Source organism: Ursus maritimus, unplaced genomic scaffold (assembly GCF_017311325.1).
Source record: "Ursus maritimus isolate PB19 unplaced genomic scaffold, ASM1731132v1 scaffold_18, whole genome shotgun sequence".
Taxonomy (NCBI): domain Eukaryota; kingdom Metazoa; phylum Chordata; class Mammalia; order Carnivora; family Ursidae; genus Ursus; species Ursus maritimus.
In genome coordinates this window covers 50,995,840-51,016,318 of record NW_024424230.1, presented here as the reverse complement: position 1 = coordinate 51,016,318, position 20,479 = coordinate 50,995,840, and the positions used below count along the sequence as shown (strand labels likewise).

Below are 20,479 nucleotides of genomic sequence, written 5' to 3'. Positions count from 1 at the left end.
TGTCCCATACAATTTCTTTAAAGTACTTTCCCCAAATGCTATTTTCTCTGTAAAGCCAGAACACGGGAAGAGTCTACCTTTTTTCCAAAGGCAATCTCAATTCAATCTCCCATTATAGTATGATTGTAAAATACTTGGCTTTCTAAGTCACTCTTTATAAATATCTTTATTCAAAGAACTATGTTAACAAATTAATTAAAACTAAATAGTAGTGGAAAGCTTTGAAACTGAAAAGCATTGAAAGATTGGATGGTATCAGCATTGTAATCAATGTGACAAATAAGGACAAGCTATAAGTAGTTGCATGATCATTTTAAGACAATAACCTTGTTTTCTCTTTACACAATGATGTTTTAAAACTTATTTGCAGTTACTTTAACTAAACACTGTATTCTAATGAGAATTGTTATGGAGCTCAAGAAATAGGCTTACATAGCTAGTATTTGAAATATTTGCAGTGAATTGATTTTTCAAAAGCTTGAGATTATGATTACTGTTAGAGTGATTCTTTGAGCCAGTCAACACATAACTGATTAGTCATGGAAGAGATCAAGCTTTGGAATCTGAGTGTAAAGTTAAGGAGGAAACCCACTCTGACTAGAATATTTTCTTATCGGTACTTTCATTTCATCTTGTCTGTTTATCAAAATATTGGTGTTATACTTAAGTATAACTTTAATAAGACAAGTTCAAATCAGGTAAACATTGCAATTCTAAACTGACATTTTTATTCTAAATCTAAATTCTAAATCTAAATTTATTCTAAATTCTAAATTTCAGTCCAGTCCCTTGCACATGTAAATATGTATGGAAAATGTGGAAGACAAAATCCCAGCCATTTTAGGTTTTAATCTTATTGTTGATAAATTAAATACCAGTGCAACTTTTTGAAAAATGAAAATCCAATCAAATGCAAGTCTTAGCGAGTATCTCTTTTTAAACACTAAGTGCCAAATATAGTTTTATTTTTTATTTTTCTTTTATTTATGTAAATCAACCAAGAGCACTCACTATCGCCATAATTATGTATGCATAATTTTTTAAAGATTATTTATTTATTTATTTATTTATTTATTTATTTGAGAGAGAGAGAGCGCACACAAGCTGGAGGAGGGGCAGAGGGAGAGGGAGAAGCAGGCTTCCTGCTGAGCAGAAAGCCCCATGCAGGGCTCCATCCCAGGACCCTGGGATCATGACCCCAGCCAGAGGCAGTCACTTTAACCGACTGAACTGCCCAGGCACTCTTGTATGCATAATTTCTTAAATAAAATTCAAGTTAGGTAACATATAGTGTAGTATTGCCCCTTGATCATCCAGCTCTGGCAGTCAGAGGAGTTTGAACTTCTGCGCTCCACGAGACATTTTCTACACAAGTCCACTCCTTCAAGACTAGGAGAGGTAGCTGATTTGCCTAATACATGGAAACGAACACAGAGAGTCAGGAAAAAATGAAAGGACAGAAGAATATGTCCCAAATAAAAGAACAAGACAAAACATCAGAAAAAGACTGAAGATAAGCACCTGATACAGAGTTTAAGATAATGATCATAAAGATGTTCACCAAACTCAGGTGAAGAATGGGTTAGCACAGTGAGATCCTCAACAAAGAGACAGAAATATAAGAAAGTACCAAATGGAAGTTACAAAGCTAAAGAATACATTAACTGAACTGAAAAATACACTAGAGGGATTCAACAGCAGTCCAGATAAAGCCAAAGATCAGATCAGTGAGCTGGAACAAAGCAATAGAACTGACGCAGACAGGGGCACCTGGGTGGCTCAGTTGTAGCGCAACCGACTCTTGGTTTTAGCTCAGGTCATGATCTCATGGATCATGGTATTGAGCCCTGGATGGGCTCTGCACTCAGTGGGGAGTCTGCTTGAAGATTCTCTCCCTCTTCCCCCCAACTCATGTGTTGTCTCTCTCTCTTAAATAAATAAATAAATACATCTTAAAAAAAGGAACTCCCCCAGACAGAGTAGTAAAAAGAAAAAAGAACTTAAAAATATGAACATAACTTAAGGGATCAAGAGCAGTAGCATTTGCAGTCCTGGGGTGCCAGAAGGAAAAGAGAGAGAGAAAAGGCTGTAAAATGTAGTTGAAGAAATATGGCTGCAAACTTTCCTAATCTGAGGAGGGAAACAGACATACAGGTTCAGGAAGCCCAGAGAGTTCCAAATAAAATGAACCTAAAGAGGTTCACACTAAGACACATTATAATTAGAAGGATAAAAGTTAAAGGGAGATTCTTAAAAGCAGCAAGAGCAAAACAGCTTCCTATATGCAGGGGAAACCCCATAAGGCTATCGAGAGAGTTTTCAGCAGAAACTTTGCAAGCCAGAAGAGAGTGACATAACATACTCAAAGTGCTAAAAGGAAAAAAATCCCAACCAAGAATTTTCTACCTGGCAATGTTATCATTCAGAATTGAAGGAGAGATTAAGAATTTTCCAGATACGCAAAAGCTGAAGGAGTTCATTATCACTAAACTGGCCTTACAAGAAATGTTAAAGAGCTTCTCTAAACCAAAAAGAAATGGCACTAATTAATAACAAGAAAATATAAGGAAGTAAAAATCTCACTGGGAAAGGTAAATATATAAAGACAGTGGATCAATCCCTTATAAAGCAAGTTTGAAGGTTAAAAGACCAAAAAAAAAAGTAAAATAAATTTAAAACCACAGTAATTAGTTAAGGGATGCATCAATAAAAAGATGTAAAATGTGACATCAAAAATAAAAATGTGTGGGTGAGAGAAAAATGTACAGTTTTGGAATGTGTTCAAATTTAAGCTGCTATCAAGTCAAAACATACTGTTATATACATAGGTTATATGTGAACTTCACAGTAACTGTAAAGCAAAAAATTATAGTAAATATATAAAGAAAATGAGAAAGGAACCTAAAGATAACACTGAAGGAAGCCACCAAACTACAAGGGAAGAGAGAAAAAGAAGAAGAAAGGAACAGAGAGGAACTACAAAACAACCAGAAAACAATTAACAAAATAGCAATAAGTACATACCTATCAATAATTACTTTAAATGTAAATAGACTAAACTCTCCAATTAGAAGATAACAGAGTGGCAGAATGGCTAAAAAAATCAAGACCCATTTATATGTTGTGTACAAGAGACTCATTTCAGATCTAAAGACATACACAGGGGCGCCTGGGTGGCACAGCGGGTTAAGTGTCTGCCTTTGGCTCAGGGTGTGATCCCAGCGTTATGGGATCGAGCCCCACATCAGGCTCCTCCGCTATGAGCCTGCTTCTTCCTCTCCCACTCCCCCTGCCTGTGTTCCCTCTCTTGCTGGCTGTCTCTATCTCTGTCGAATAAATAAATAAAATCTTTAAAAAATAAAAAAATAAAGACATACATAGACTGAAAGTGAAGGAATGGAAAAAGACATTCCATGCAAATGGAAATGAAAAGAAAGTTGGAGTAGCAATACCCATACCAGACAAAATAGACTTTAAAACAAGGACTGTAATAATAGACAAGGGCATATAATCATAAAAAGGTCAATCCAACAAGAAGACGTAACATTTATAAATATATATGCACCCAATATAGGGGCACCAAGATATATAAAGCAAGTATTAACAGACCCGAAGGGAGAAACTTACATCAATACAATAGTAGTAGGGGACTTTAATACCCCCACTTACACCAATAGCTAGATCATCCAAACAGAAAATTAATAAGGAAATATCAACTTCAAATGATACATTAGACTAGAGGGACTTACTAGATATATGCAGAACATTCCATTCAAAAGTGACAGAATAAACATTCTTCTCAACTGCACATGGAACACTCTCCAGGATAGATCACATGTTAAGTCACAGAACAAGTCTCAATAAATTCAAGAGCACTGAAATCACATCAAGTATTTTCTGTGAGCACAGTGTTGTGCAACTAGAAATCAACTATAAGAAGACTGGAAAAACCGCAAAAATGTTTGAGATTAAACAACATGCTGCAGAACAACCACTGGGTCATCAAGATAATCAAACAAAATCAATAAAAAATACCTAGAGACAGTGAAAACAGAAATTACATACCAAAACCTTTGGGATGATGCACAAAAGTGTTTCTAAGAGGAAATACATAGCAATACAGGCCTACCTCAAGAAACAAGAAAAATATCAAATAAACAATTTAACTTTACTCCTAACAGAGCTAGAAAAAGAACCAATGAAGCCTAAAGTCAGTAGAAGGAAGGGAATAGTAAAGTTTAGAGTGGAATAAATGTAATAGAGACTAGAAAAAAAATGGGAAAGATCAGTAAAACTGAGAGCTGGTTCTTTGAAAAGGTACACCAAATTGACAAACCTTCAGCTATACTCACCAAGAAAAAAAAAAAGGGAGAAGACTCTAATAAACAAAATCAGAAATCAAAGAGGAGAAATTACAACTGACTCCACAGAAATATGAAGGATCATAAGAGACTATGAACAATTATACACCAACATAGAGCACCACCTAGAAGAAATAGACAAATTTCTCAAAACATACAATCTTCCAAGACTGATTCATGAAGCAGTAGAAAATCTGAATATACCAATTACTAGTAAGGAAATTGAATCAGTAATCAAAAAATTCTCAACAAACAAAAGTCCAGGACAAGAGCAGCTTCACTGGTGACTTCATCAAACATTCAAAGATTTAATACCTATCTTTCTCAAACTCTTCTAAAAAATTGAAAAGAAGGAAACACTTCCAAACTCATTTTATCATTATCCTGATACCAAAACCAGATGACACCACAAAAAAAGAAAATTACAGGCCTGTATCATTGATGAACACTGATGCAAAAATCCTAAACAAAATATTAACAAACTAAATTCAAAAATACATTAAAAGGGATCATCCACCATGATTAAGTGGGGTTTATTTCAGGCATGCAAGGATAGTTCAACACCCACAGATTAATCCACATGATGTACCACTTTGACAAAATTAAGGATAAAATTATATGATCATCTCAATAGATGCAGAAAACGCATTTGACAACATGGATGGACCTTGAAAATATTATGTGAAGTGAAGTCAGTCAGATGGAGAAAGACAAATACCATATGATTTCACTCTAGTGGAATCTAAAAACATAAAACAATGAACAAACAAAAGCAATAGATACGGAAAACAGATTAGTGGTTACCACAGGGAAACGGGGATGGGGGTGGGGGGTGGACAAAATAAGTAGGGGGTCAGTTGTATGGTGATGGATGGTAGCTAGACTTTTAGTGGTGATCACTTTGTACCCCATACAGATGTTGAATTATAGCGTTATATACCTGAAACTTACATAATCTTATAGACCAGTTTTTCCCCAATTAAAAAAAAGAAGAACCTCAACAAATTAGTGTTCTAAATTCCCAGTTGTACCATTTACCTGAGAATTTACTGCTAAAGCATCGTACTTTAAAATTCATTCTAAAACTCTTTGATGAAAATTCTTGTAAAATAGATAAGACCTTTTAGTGTGTACTTTTCAACCATGGATTCAGTATGCTGAATCTTATTTACCATTTTCTGTGTGACTCAGGGCCATAAGGATCAACCTTATTTATTGTACAGTGTTGGGTTACGGTGATGTCATTATGGGGTGAGAAGCCGTTTGCTCCTCTATTAAGTAATGTCTTTGTTCCTGCATTTTTCTGCCTCCTCTCCTGCTCTCATTTTCCTTATTCTCCGTGTGCCTGCTCATAGTAGCTTTTTACTTCCCTCTGTTTTGGGGGTTTAATTTACTGGTGGAACCCAACCAACCAACTTTCTAGAATCATCTCAAGGTAAATAGAAATGTAAATAGATTCCAAGGGATGATCTATGGAATTTTCCAGTGAGTGTCCAGGAATACTAGTGCGTGGACTTTGTCACATCAGCACTGCCTCTTAGAGGCTTGTTTTCCTTACTTCTTGGTTTGGGGCAGGGTTCCAGATGGGTGAAGTGTTACAGTGCAAAGGCTCCCTGTGGAATGGAGAGAAAGGCTAAGCTAACTATACCATTCATATTCTTTCAGTTTTGTGACTCCTTTGCAAAAAAGTCAGATCTCTCACTTTAATAAAAAAAAATTGCAATTCTTAACCTAAGCAATACTTTTTCTGTTGTAAACTTAAAATGTCCCTCTAGTATAATAAACAGCAAGCATATGGATGATTCACTTCCTTTCAAAAGGGATTACAGACAAGACAGTGAATGATTAAGATGAACAATCTGTCATGCCTCCAAAATAGGTATTATGCAAACAGCAAGGAAGGTTTAGTCAACGTCCATCACTTCTTTCCTCTTCATAACAATACAGATATACAGAAATTTCCTTATTTGTATTCTGTGACTCAACCATGCTCTGTATCATGACAGTGGCTAAACCTCAGCCCTCCTAGATGTTAGCCTTTTCTTAAGTTTCAATGAGAGCACTTTTCACTCTTTGTTACACAATAATGAATGGTGAGGATTCGTCTTATGTTATCAGGAGTAACGCTAACACATGATCTGCAACTTCCAATGGAGTAGACCCACCCTTTTTTTTTTTTTTTTAAGATTTTATTCATTTATTTGACAGAGAGAGAGAGAGAGGGAGACAGCGAGAGAGGGAACACAAGCAGGGGGTGTGGGAGAGGGAGAAGCAGGCTTCCCACCGAGCAGGGAGCCCGATGCGGGTCTCGATGCCATGACCCTGGGATCATGACCAGAGCCGAAGGCAGATGCTCAATGCCCAACAACTGAGCCACCCAGGTGCCCTGAGACCCACCCTTTAAAAGTAATACACAGTAGACATTTCACCCAATTATAATTAAATCTTTATTTGATCATTATTTCAGTTTATAGCCAAATATGAAAATAACCCTTTTGTTTTTTAAAAAATAATTTTAAAAAATCTCTAGAAATAGTCTTCTTTAAGCATTCCATGTGTTAAAAAATCACTTTTTAGAGGTTTATAATTGAAGCACACACCCTGTCATCAGTAAAGACAAATTAAATCAGTTGCCTGGCTTAAGAACCAAGATCTTCGTGTTGCCACACACTGTTTGGGCACTCATTTTCTCTTGGCCTTCCCCTGGGAGGAGTTTTGCAATTTTTTTTCCCCTGACAAGTTTTATTGCACAGTAGGCCAGGATGCTGGCTTCTTACAACACAATTTACAGAGAAAACCTTCAATCTTTTGGCAGTATCTATTGGAAGATTTTTATTTTAATGCCTCTTTAAGAACAAAGCTGTACCATGATCTCAGCGTCCTGGGACCGAGCCCCCTGTCAGGCTCCCTGCTCAGCGGGGGGGCTGCTTCTCCCTCTGCCTCTGCCGCTCCCCCTGCTTGTGCTCTCTCTCTCTGTCACATAAATAAATTTTAAAAAACCAAAAAAAAAAAAAAACAAAAAACAAAGCTGTACCTTTCTGAGATTAAATATATTTTTCTAACATATGGAAACAAACTGAGTTTAGACTGGTAATTGAATGAGTGTCAATTTGAGAAGTACGTTTTACCTTTCAAACGGGATTTAGGCATAGATATGAATATTTTATATGCTGTACAAACTCTGAATTGCTAAATTAGATGCTGGTGCAATTTGTTACAACTCTCAAAAAATACAAGAACTCAAAATATTAACTGAGTTGTTCTCTTTTAAATCTAAAAAACCAATCTTGTTGAAACATCTGGATTTCTTAAAATTCATTTCCATTTAAATTTCCATACAGTTCGATAACAGTCATGTCTAGGTCACTGTCATTCTAATCTTGAGGGACACCTTTAGATTGATTTATGGTTGCTTAATCAACAGAACAAGATCTTGGTCTCGAGTTTCCATGTAGTTCTCCATTTTTAAATGATTCATAAACTTTAACCATATGAATGTAGGCAATTTTTACTACCTCTACTTTCTCCCCTTCGATTTCCCATTGGTGTATGTCTTAACTACCCTTTCCCGATGAGTAGTTGGATACAGACGTTATTGAAGCAAAAGTCATCAGTTCAGTCCTGATAAGGATCATTCAACTTTCTTTTTGCCCCAGGCTGCCTTGTCCCCCTTATCATGACCACCCCACTCCTATAACCATACATTCAGTCACATCACCAATTTTTATTAATCCCTAGACAAAGAATATGGGCCATGGTGTTGGCTCTACCCGAAAAACACGGCACATTGCTTTAATTCCGTGTTGCAGTATAAAAGTTGAATTGTAGAGCAGGGTTGTCCATTCACAGTGAGCAGCTGGAGCTTTTCTCTTGCACAGGCTCAAGGCCCTGGTTTAAGGCTACAGTGATGAATCCCAAAGTAAGGAATTCTTGCTTCGTTGATTTCTATCAGGAAATAATCAGGGCCTTGTTTTGGATCTTCTAGGAACCAAAGAGGTTGTTGTAAACGTGGATGATGATGGAGTAATTTCACTGAACTTTGAGTGTGATCAGATGGCTCCAAATTCTCAGTTCAACTGGTCCAAAGATTATGTATCCACTGAGGACTCTCCACGATTAGAGGTTGAAAGCAAAGGCAACAAGTATGTACTGTTTCAATCATAATAATGGATTTCCTTTTCATGATAGGAGAGTGAAGTAAACTCTTTGCTTTCTATTTCAAATACTTAGTATAAGGGGATGAAATCACAGGTATTTTCTATCTGGTCTTGTAAAAAGTAATAACCTACGTCAGCCTTAAAAAATAACAATCCTTATAAAGTATTTTCCATGTTATTTCAGTTAAAACGCTTTCTCATATATTATCTCATTTGTGATGTTAGAAAAACTTGAATGTAAAATCAGCTTTAATGATGACCCTCATTATTTTATGAAATTTTGTTATCTTAAAGTAATGGTGAGGATGCTTATGGGGGGAGAGCAAGGAGGAACTTGCTACTTGCTGGTTCAAGGTATGGTGAATTAAATGGGTTAGGTATAATCTCTTCTGCTTTTTTCACCACCCCTTATGGGTGACATAATAACACACTGGAAAGAACTCTGTATGGGATGCACAGGATAGGTGAGTTCTAGTCCCAGCCCTGCCAGGGGCTGGCTCTGTGACCTGGGGCAGCTTTAAACTTCCATGGGCCTTGGATTTCTTTTTCTGTTAAATATAAGAGAGCGAAGGAGATTAAGTTTGTGATCAGTTACTTCCTTTCACATCCAAGAATCTAAGTTTTCTTTTACTTTGCCTTGCTTAGCAAGCTTTGTGTTTTTATAACGCCAACCATATTGGATTGCATTTGGTAAGGCAAAACGCTTTTAAGTATTATGTTTATTACAAAGAAGCCCAAAATATCTCGGGAATAAAGAAATAGTAATTTTGTTGGAGAATGGCAAGGACATACTGAAAATAATTAAAAGACATTTTTCTGTCAGTGTGCTATAAAGTCCTGGAAGTAAAACATAAATTTGGTGGGGCACCTGGGTGGCTCAGTCGGTTAAGCATCTGCCTTTGGCTCAGGTCATGATCCCAGGTCCTGGGATTGAGTCCCACATAGGGCGCCTTGCTTAGTGGGGAGCCTGCTTCTCCCTCTGCCCCTCCCCCTGCTTGTGCTTGTGTTCTCTCTCTCTCTCTGTCAAATAAATAAAAATGGAACCTTTAAAAAAACATAAATTTGGTCAAAGAAAAGACAATCAAACTGTAAAATTTTCCTCCAATTTGTGCACTTTGCCAACATTTATATATTTGGCTGATCTTAGACACTGACTAGTAACATCACTCACCAAAGTTAGAAAATGCAATGAACTAAACCATTGACCCATTCACTTATTCATTTCACAAATATTTATTAAGCACACATTATGCTGGAAGATGCAAAAGGACATGAACCAGATCTTGTCCCTAACGGTACAATGACGGTATAGTAGAGGCATATAGATAATAAAATAAGCAATACCAATGCAGTATGATAAGCTCAAAAAGGAAAGTGCAGGGGATAACATAAGGGAGGCACTTGGAGTTGCCAAAAGAAGGTTCTGCCCTGTGGGGGAAAATATTTTCAGGCTCCCCTGCAAGGGCAAATTAGCTAAAAATACCTTTGTGGGGTGTGGGTATAGATATGCAACATAATTTGGGGATGGGATATTTGTACCAGCTCCCCACTCCTGTCACCCCACCCTTGACCCCCCCCCCCCCAGGAGGAGGTCTCAAAAGTCTTCCTAGAAACAGCTTGAATGAGCAGGTTTCAGGTCAGTAGGGGAGATGGGAACAAGTACTCCCAGTGAAGGGAGTAGCCTGTGCAGACACCTAGAGACAGCACAGGATGAGGGCCCATAGACCCCCCAGACAGTCTCCCTTCTTATGAGAGTATTCTATTCTGCAGGACGAAAATGACCTTCAAGGACCTGGGGACGGAAGACTTGGGCATTTACTCCTGCGATGTAACAGACACTGATGGAATAGGGTCAAGCTACTTGATTGATGAGGAAGGTAAGTTTAAAATCTTTCCATTTATTGGGGCACCTGGGTAGCTCAGTCATTTAAGTGTCTGCCTTCAGCTCAGGTCATGATCCCAGGGTCTTGGGATTAAGTCCCCCATTGGGCTCCCTGCTCAGCGGGGAGCCTGCTTCTCCCTCTCCCTCTGCCTGCCATTCCCCCCTATTTGTGCTCTCTCTCTCTCTAATAAATAAATAAAAATCTTTAATAAAAAAATAAATTCAATCCATTCCTAAGTCTAACGCTGCTTTAATTCAGCAGTGATCCTTTAGGATCGAGTGACTTTTGTTTTGGTAGTTCAAGTTTAATTGTTCTTTTTTTCTCTCTACAGAGCTGAAACGTTTACTAGCTCTCAGCCAAGAACACAAGTTCCCAAGTAAGTGTCCACAGTACATCCACAGAGTTTAGCAGTCCTACTGGGTGGTGACTTCTGGAAGAGGTTAGACAACAACTCTTGACAGGATTAAGAGAAGAAGCTCTTAAGAACACATAATGTAACATACCCTGGTAGCTACAAATGCACTTTCCAGAAGGGCTGCTTTTAACTTGGCCATTGTTCTAAAGAGATACAAATACTAACGTAGAAAAAACATCCCATGGTGTTACCTAGTGAAGTGTCAGGTTACACAGGCGTAATAGCTGAGTAGTTAAGTTCTTCACTTTTTGCCTATGTACTTTGGAATCCTATATATTATGTGATCCTGGATACATTGTTTCGCATGTTTTTTAGGCAAACCAATCTCTTCCTAAGCGATTTATTGTTAGCACTTAACAGAAGAATCATAATTCTAGATAAAGATAATCTAAAGACATTATCTACCCTTTTAAACTCCTGGAAAATGAGGTAAACATGCCCTAGTCAGAAAAAGAATCTCTCTGAACTATCTACAAACTCTTCAATTAAGCGCTTTCCACATAAAAGATTAAATTTCTCAGTTGACACCTAAAAGAAGAGAGAGAAGTCTGAAATGATACTCGGAAAGTTCCACTGACCTGATAAATTCTCTTGCCATTGATATCTATTGGCCCGACTAGTAGATTATCCAGAAAGTTATACCCTGGAGTTTGAGAGAACAAATGGAGAATGATAAGACACACTCTTTTAACTCAGGAATTTTGTTTTGTTTTGTTTTGTTTTACTCTTTAGTCCCTAAAATACAACTCCTTCACCAATACAGACTTTTCGGAAACTCAGGAAATGATACCGTGACTCCACACTGTAGGCAAAAACTTGTATGTTTGTAGATGTACATTTTTCTAGGAGGAAGGTCTGTGGCTGTCCTGAAATTCCCAGTCAAGGCTATGATTCAAAAACAAACACACACTGCTCTGGAACTAATTGCCTGACTTCTTTTCCGTTCCCAAGGAATGCTTGTTCCATCCTGAGTCTGAGTGTTAGTGACTACTGGCCTCAGTTGTTATGTTCTCAAAACCAACTTTTTTCAACAAAGCAGCACAATGAGGTGCCTGTGGGGTGTGTATGTAGAATACAGACTTTCTGAATTTGGGGAGAGAACCATTTCTCACCTGTATGCTTATTCACCATAAAACTGGAAAAGTAATACTATTGTGTCTTCAAAGTTATTATTTTTTAATTGCATGGAAGGTAGAAGTTTGGCCTGTGCTGTCTTTGTTCTATGCTTTTGACCCACTCTATGAGCCTGAGCAACTCAATTTTAATTTCCCCATGCCTTAGTTTCTTTTCTAGAACTTGCTATTGTAATAGTTTATAGCACCTCCTGTATAGAGATGCTGTGAGAGATCCTTGAACTTTTCAGGAATAACATAAATATTGATTGAAACAACAGTGATCCTCAAAAAAACCTACCTGTAGACGATTTGTCTGCAAGCTGTACAGGATGCTCTTCCTTCATGTCCCCGGGGCTGTGAAGTAGGGAGTGGAGGAGAGGGTCACTGTGTTGAACACAGCCAGACCCCATTCGTGATCACACTGTCTCCTCCCAAACACTGGTGGAAATGGAGAGAAACAGCAGCATCCACTAATCTAGTTAGTCAGACAGTAAACATTGGCAAAGTGTCTAGGCAACAGCTGGTCCAAACAACATTTACATTTAGCTTAAAGGACGGAGATGAGACGACATGGGTGTTACTGTTGAATTGGAGGTGCCTAAGCCTCACTGAGGTTCAGTGATCGTATGGACTTGGAGATAGTAATTGTCTAATGTCACTGTCATGTATGCTGAGATATTTATTTTGCATAAGCATGATCACTCTAATTGCTGGTTCTGGGAGAGAGAGTAGCAGCCAATTCAGGTTCCCTTTTTATTAGAGACCTGGTGTGGCACTTCAGTAGGCAGAGAGAGAACTCAACAATGTGTTTTAAAACTCTGACATGCAAGTGTCAGATCTCCTACCCCAAGGGAGATTTGCTTAGCCCGTTGAAGTGGCATTTTCAAGAATTCAGCTCCCACACTTTACTTCCCCCCATTGCTATTAGATCAGCCTAGTGGCTACATGAATATTTGCAAAGATCTGATGAAGGGTCAAAGCAGCATACCTAATTTCTCAACTTATACCCACTTCCTCTTGGTAAATGTTGACACATCATTAAGTCTTTTCTTGAGATTTCGTAAGGTTTTAAATGGGCCTTGTTTCTTACAGAATGTAATAAAGAGTATGGTGCTCCTGTATCCCTTGGCGCAGTACATTCTATTTTAAGCTGTTTTCAAAAATATTTTGAAAACCACTAAACATATGCCTTAAACCTACAAAAAATAGATATTTTGCTGGAGCAAATTAACTGCCAGAGAAAAGAGTGTAAGGAAATTTAGGACTGAGAAGAAGGAAAAAATAAAAAATGTATAAAGCTAAAAACAGAAAATAGCTTAGTTGGTCTTGCCACTAATGATATTAAGCTACAGTGTAGAGAGACAGCTTATTTGAAGATTCCAGGTACTGTGAGGGAGATGATGGAAGATATACTTCAATATTTTCAACATCCTTCATAATATCTCTTGGTTATTATCCCACTTGTACACATATACCCTATGTGTGCAGATATATACAAGCACATACATATATTTTATCTATTTGGTATGTCCTCTTAGGTGTCAATATATTATATTTTATAATTGATAGTTGTAAATTATATATTTATATATATATATGAATTTTGGGAAAGAACCATCTCCCAAAATATGTATATGTATTTATATATATATAATATATATATATATTATAAAATCAATTTATAGTTGATTGTTGAAGAAACTGGAGGAGGAAAGAGGTACCAAAATATTAATAGCCAAATTTATAGAGCGCTTATTATATGCCAGAGTATTTATAAAAGGGTGCTGAAATGGAGTGTATCATTTAAACTCCACAGTGACCTTAAAAGGCTTGGTTCCAAGGTGGTTTAATTTTAGACATGTAGACTATGAGGCCCGGAGAGATGTATGTGGATACCCATGGTTAAGCCCAAGTGGTCTGACCTAACCAGGACATGACTGTTACTGTGTGTACACTTGCTGTTTGCCATCACACCCTCGCTGGCAATTCCTGGTGGCCATTGTTTCCTCAGGTGATATTCCTATTACTCAGAGAGGGCAGTGAACACTAAGGGAGCTTGAAACTTCCAGGAGGACATGCCCTTTCTCCTCTACCACCACTCTGGGCCCCTTTGGTAACTGCATCACTCATGTATTAGATTTCCCAGAACGAGGTCTTCAGACTTTCTCAGAAAAGATTCTACTCTCCATTCTCCTCAAGAGTTACTTGTAGCAAGCAGGAGTGTCCTGTAGGGAGAGAGCTTAGCCTCTGCTCTCACAACCCTGGAGTCTGTCCATGATGCTTTACTTAGACATGCTCACAGTGGCCAACCACTACTGTTCTTCAGAGTGGACAGCCAGAACCAAGAGGAGCACAGAATAGAGGAAATAACCCTGGTCTCAGCTCTGCTACCCACATATGTTACTAACCTTTCTAGGGCTCAGTTTTGTCATCAGTAAAACAAGGAGAGAAAAGAACTCAGTTTTCTTGAGCACTGGTCATTATCCACAGTGTCTTAGTGTCTTCTGGCACTGTATTCAGTCTTCTTGGTGGTCTTATGAGGCAGATAATATGCATGTTAGCAAGTGAGAAACATGAGGTGTCCAGGGGAGAGAACTGTTCAAGGTCACGGTGTGACATCAGAGCCCATCTTCTATGCATCACGGACACCCCTCAATGGATGACATCTGAGCCTCCGTTTAGTTCCTCACTGGAACAAGTCATAACTGAGTTTCACGATGACTATGGAACAGTGCAAATGAAAGGCATCCCTTAAAGTTTGGAAAGGATAGTTTTAGGATAAGTACAAAGAAATTTTGATGTACATTTGATACAAGTTTGGGAAGCTTACAATTTATCTGTTGAAATTTTGAGATTAGTTTAAGAACCATTTAGAGAAAGCAAAGGATGATGATTTCTCCTAAAGGAAATGAAGGACTACCAAACCTTGAGAGACAGCCATGGTTTTCAACAAAGTTTGCCCTGGAGCTACCTCTAATACAAAGCCATGGGCTGGAGGAGTCTTTATAGAGAATATTTTCAAGTTACAAGAAATTTAGAAAACTGTTTTTGAGAAATATCAGCCAGCTTTTAAAATTTCCCCCAGACTCAAATGGCTTGAGCAGTACGGTATATATCAGAGATACCACATGGTTCCTTCACTTCCTTTGTGAGGCAAGCCATGTTACATCCTAATATTCCTTCTTAATAGTGGCTCACGGATTTGCCTCTGAAAACTGCTGCCTAGTCTAAGAATGTAAATGAACTGGCAAATCAGTGGGATGGATAGAGTTTCAATGATAAGCTAGTTCATCTTGTATATATCATCAACACTAATTCTGTTTTAAAATTCATTTTTAAACACATTTGAGAGTTAAATTGAGTTAGATTGTTGAAAAAAAATAAAATTTAGCTCCTTTCCCAGTGTTTTGAAGTAATTAAGATTATAGAATGTTGGAGCTGGAAAATCTCTTGACCATTTAGGACATTCAGTTCAATCCCATTCTTTTATAAATGAGTCAGCTGAGGCCCAGATATGTGAAGTGACCTGCCTAAAATCACATAGTTGCTGATGTTGGACTAGGTTCCAGCTTTCCTGGGGCCAGCCCAAGACTATTTCATCACACTTTGTTATTGTCCCTAAAGCCACAGTAGAGAGTCACACAGATTAGCTGAAGGAACCCTAGGGGTAAGTTTATCTTCCTCATTTTTACAGTTGAGATGTCTATGACTCAGGGAAGGTGAATGACTTGCCCGAAGTGGAGCAGGATTAGAACCCAGGTGTTCCGGGGCGCCTGGGTGGCACAGCGGTTAAGCGTCTGCCTTCGGCTCAGGGCGTGATCCCAGCGATCTGGGATCCAGCCCCACATCAGGCTCTTCTGCTATGAGCCTGCTTCTTCCTCTCCCACTCCGCCTGCTTGTGTTCCCTCTCTCGCTGGCTGTCTCTATCTCTGTCGAATAAATAAATAAAATCTTTAAAAAAAAAAAAAAAAAAAAAGAACCCAGGTGTTCCATCTCTGAATATCATTCTTTCCCTACAATGTTCTTACTGCCTCTGGGCTTTGCAAGAAGCAAGGTGCTATATTGTCATTTCCATTGAGTGTTTTTCACTGAAAAATCTGTATTAAAGATTGGTTACCAATAAAATTACTATTTTTGTTTTTATTTTGCATAGCTGTTCCAATTAAGTCAGAGCTGGCAGTTGAAATTTTGGAGAAAGGCCAGGTCCGGTTTTGGATGCAGGCTGAGAAGCTGTCTGGCAACACCAAAGTCAGCTACATATTTAATGACAAGGAGATTTTTGAAGGGCCGGTATGTTTTACACTTTTTAGATTCTGAACATATCACTGTACAATATGCTGAGGGAGCCCTATTAAAATGCAGGTAAGTTGTTATGAAAACCACTGGGGGTGGGGTAGGAGAGTTTAAGGCATTTCACGTGTTAAAAAAAAAAAAAGTACAGAAAAACATAGATTGATTATATCATATTATCCAAACTGGGACACTTTCGAGAATGAAAGAAGGTTCTAGTAATAATTTTTCCAGGACAAGAAGTCCCAGGCAAGTCAAGAAGTATGGTTCCCCAGGAAAATTGAGTTGCTCTCCTGAGAAGCAGAAGAGCCAGTGTGCTTACCTGAACTCACATACTCACATCAGAAACCTCAGCAGGAACTTGGTTCTTCACCGGGAGGAAATGGCCTCCACTGTTTCAATGGCTCAGCAAAAATATCTTTCATTGCTTTTCTGGTGAAAAATGCAATACATTTTTATTGTAAAAAAAATTATAAAGACTCAGAAGGGACAAATCACAAAGTCTTATGACTTTTTAATATACACGTTGGTTTATGCTTTTTGGTCTTTTTCTACACTTCTGTGTGTGTATGTCTACTGATGTCTTTTTTACATAGGTGATTGCATATATCTTCTCTTTTCTTTGCTCTTAACATAAACGTAGTTTCCATGGACAGAGTTATAACATCTGCACTCTATATGTCCTCTCCGAATCAGGCCAGTACCTAGTGGTACTGAAGAACTTGGGCTTAGGAGCTCTGGTTCTCACTGTGCCCTCACAGGTATAAATGAGAGACTCAAAAGACAGAAGAGAGGTTGATTTGTGGCCATTATTAACAACCTGTTCTCCTTTCATCAAGACAGGTTTTTAAAACATTTCCGGATTCATTAGTGAGGGGGAGAATGAATAACATAAATAGCAAAAGAATATGTAATATATTTCTTTTCAGCTCATTTAGCAACTGTGGATAGAACCTGATTAAGTCACAAAGTCCACGGTGGCCCATCTTCTCCCTATTTTCAAAATATTCTCCTTGATGGCGATGCTCATTACCTGGCCAACGGAGGGGAAGGAAAAGCGTTGTTGGCATCACTGTCTGCTGCCACAACCATTTAGGGACCACTCGTGCATACATGTGCACAGACACACTCCCCTTCGTGTGTTCACACACGCTTTCGTGTTGCACGCACGCGCACGTACACATACACACTCTGAACTTGAAGACACACTACACTACATACATGCACTATTCCGTTGTGTGGAAATTAGTGTCTTAGGCTAAGTTCCCTAGAAGGACAGTCTGAAATAGAATTTCTCTTTCAATTGATTTAGGGGGGCGTATTCTCAGGAGTGGGGATTAGCAAAACAAGCTAAGGTAGAGGAAAGTGAAGCAAAAATGGGGTCTCAGTTGGAGACTGGCTTCCTGCAGGGGAAACGCTGGGGCATGGACTGCAGCACAGAGTTGATCCCAGACCTGAGCCTTCATTCTTGACATTTCATAGGAAAACTTCATATATCAAATCCACTATAGAACCCGCATTTGTATGCCCAAGGGTAAGATTCATCTTTACACTGAAAAAAAGGTGCCTAACTAACATGATAAAATAGGCACAGAACAGTAGGGCAAGTTCGGTTTATCAGGAACAAATGGGTTTCAAATGCTTCGGAAGCATTTTTATTCACATATTAATTCCGCAGATATTTATTAATTGCCTGCTATAGACGTGCACGCACAAGACGTGAGGGATATAGCAATGGAGAGACAAAAACACATCCCTCACGCTGCCTGTTGTTTTGCATTGTTCTGCTAATTAAAACAAATGTAATCTGGAAGGTAAAATGGGAACCTAAAAACAACTTTTTGACATTTGTGACTTGGAATAACAAAACTTTATTTGTATTTGAAAAAATTAAATTTCAGACTTTATAGTAATCAGTTCTGGCCAAGATCATATATGCCACGTTGTATTTTTCTGTTTCCGGCAAACAAGATTTTGAAAGCTCATCTAAAAAATAATGTTAATAAGAAATTTTGTTAAAATTATGATTCTTCGGAGTTTGAGTTTATTCCATCAGTCGTTGGCATCCTATCTTCCTCACTGATTTCTGTTTTGCTTTCCACATTGAAGAAATATAAGATGCATATTGACCGAAACACTGGCATAATTGAAATGTTCATGGAAAAGCTACAGGATGAGGATGAGGGAACATATACTTTCCAGCTTCAAGATGGAAAAGCAACTGGCCATTCTACTCTTGTTCTCATTGGAGATGGTAAGAAGTCTTGCCCAGTAACTGAAAGACTGTTCCCTTTAGTGCAAATACCCTACGGCACAAAAGTGGTCACGTGGAAGGCAGCAGAAATTGTTTCCTGTATTTCAAACTTTGGAATCCAATTTCAGTTAATACTTTCCATAGTATTTCACCAGAGTTAACCTTAGCCCACAGGGAAGACTGAAGTTAAATGATCTCATATCTAAACAAGTATTTATTACTTAAATTCTCCAGTGAAGGAGCTTGCAATACAACTAAGACTGCATCTGTATCTCAGAAACAATGACACTACCTTATACTATGTACTTTCTTTAAACTACTTACATTAAGAAGAAAAATATGCAAAAGTGGCGCATGCCAGATCAATTAATCATACTTTATAATTGAATTATATGTCAGCTGCTATAAGCCTCTGTAGAAACCATCAAGATGTAAAATGTGGCATTTAACAAATGTGGCATTTGGAAAGGCTGGCCAAGACTCTACTTTGCAACATCCAATACGACTTCACTATTTCCTAGCTTCATGACCTTGAACAATTTACTTAACCTTCCTAGCTGATTTCTTCATCATAAAAACTTAAATAGGTTGTTGTGATTGTATGAGTATGTTATAATAATGAATATAAATCAGCACAATGGCTGGCATATACAGTCATACCACTCAACTCAATTTCATACTTCCTTGTTTATCTATTTTAGTTTATAAAAAGCTCCAGAAAGAAGCCGAATTCCAGCGGCAAGAATGGATCAGGAAACAAGGTAAAAATGGGCAGTAAATAAAGAGAAAAACTTCAATTTCTTGAAAAAAAGATTCCAAAATTAATTCCATAACAAATTTAAATGTATATTATTGCTTATGTTAATAATGCCCTGGTAAATAAAAAATAATTGAAAATATTTATTATTGAATATGTATCCATTTAAAATATTTGAAAATTAATCTTGAATTTTAAAATAGCACTTCATACACATATCACTTTAGAATTTAAGAATGAGCTTTGATTTTGCATTTGTGATTAGTAGAGTGTTTACTGATGTCATTAAAATTTTATAGGTCCTCATTTTGCTGAGTATTTGAGCTGGGAAGTGACTGGTGAATGTAATGTGCTATTGAAATGCAAGGTAAGGGGGCACCTGGGGGGCTCAGTTCATTGACCATCCAACTCGGTTTTGGCTCAGGTCATGATCTCGTGGGTCAAGGGATTGAGCCCCACATCCAGCCCAGTGTCAGGCTCCCCACTCAATGGGGAGTTTTCTTGAGATTCTCTCCCTCTGCCCCTTCCCCTGCATGGGTGTGTGTTCTCTCCCTTTCTCTCTAAAATAAATAAGTAAATCTTAAAAAAAGAAGAAGAAGAAGAAGAAGAAGAAGAAATGCAAGGTAAGAAGCAGATAAATTTGAAATATTTGATATAAGGGAAGTAAAAATAAAATAGAGTGTGAGAAAATTTTTCATCTCCATTTGAACGAAATTTTTCATCTCCATTTGAACCAAAATGCTAAGTGACACATTCTTACTATTGAATATTATTGTAATCATTGGTTGGTAAGAAACATAAAATAAAATGAAACATAAAATAAGACAAAATAAAACAACATAAAAATATGGGAAGACAAGCTGATTGCTCCTATTCCTTACACCCTAGTTGATAAGGACTGGCTCTTCTCTTTTTTTAAATTGAGACTTTATGTTTTTTAGAAGCAGTTTTAAGTTGACAGCAAAATTGCAGGGAAGATACAGAGACTTCCCATCAAGCCCCTGTCCCCATACTTGTACGTCTTCATCAACATCCCCCACCAGCGTCACACATTTGTTCCAATTGATGATCCTACATTGATATATCATAGTTGCCCGAAGTCCACAGTTTACATTAGCGTTCACTTTTGGCATTCTATATTCTGTGGGTTTAGACAAATATATAACGACATTTATCCACCATTATAGTATCATTTGGAGTTTTTTCACCACCCCAAAAAGCCTCTGTGCTTTGCCTATTCATTCTTC

General features: G+C 37.8%; 1 protein-coding gene across 1 annotated transcript in view; it reads left to right on the top strand.

Annotated features, from left to right (window-relative positions):
* The window catches only part of MYOM1 (myomesin 1), a 155,751-nt gene that overhangs the window by 117,234 nt on the left and 18,038 nt on the right, over window positions 1–20,479 (top strand). The window contains exons 27-33 of the mRNA XM_040632692.1: window positions 8,347–8,503; window positions 10,289–10,395; window positions 10,733–10,777; window positions 16,085–16,221; window positions 18,331–18,475; window positions 19,177–19,236; window positions 19,532–19,599. Coding sequence (XP_040488626.1) covers window positions 8,347–8,503; window positions 10,289–10,395; window positions 10,733–10,777; window positions 16,085–16,221; window positions 18,331–18,475; window positions 19,177–19,236; window positions 19,532–19,599 — 719 coding nt within the window. The remainder of the gene's footprint in view (window positions 1–8,346; window positions 8,504–10,288; window positions 10,396–10,732; window positions 10,778–16,084; window positions 16,222–18,330; window positions 18,476–19,176; window positions 19,237–19,531; window positions 19,600–20,479) is intronic.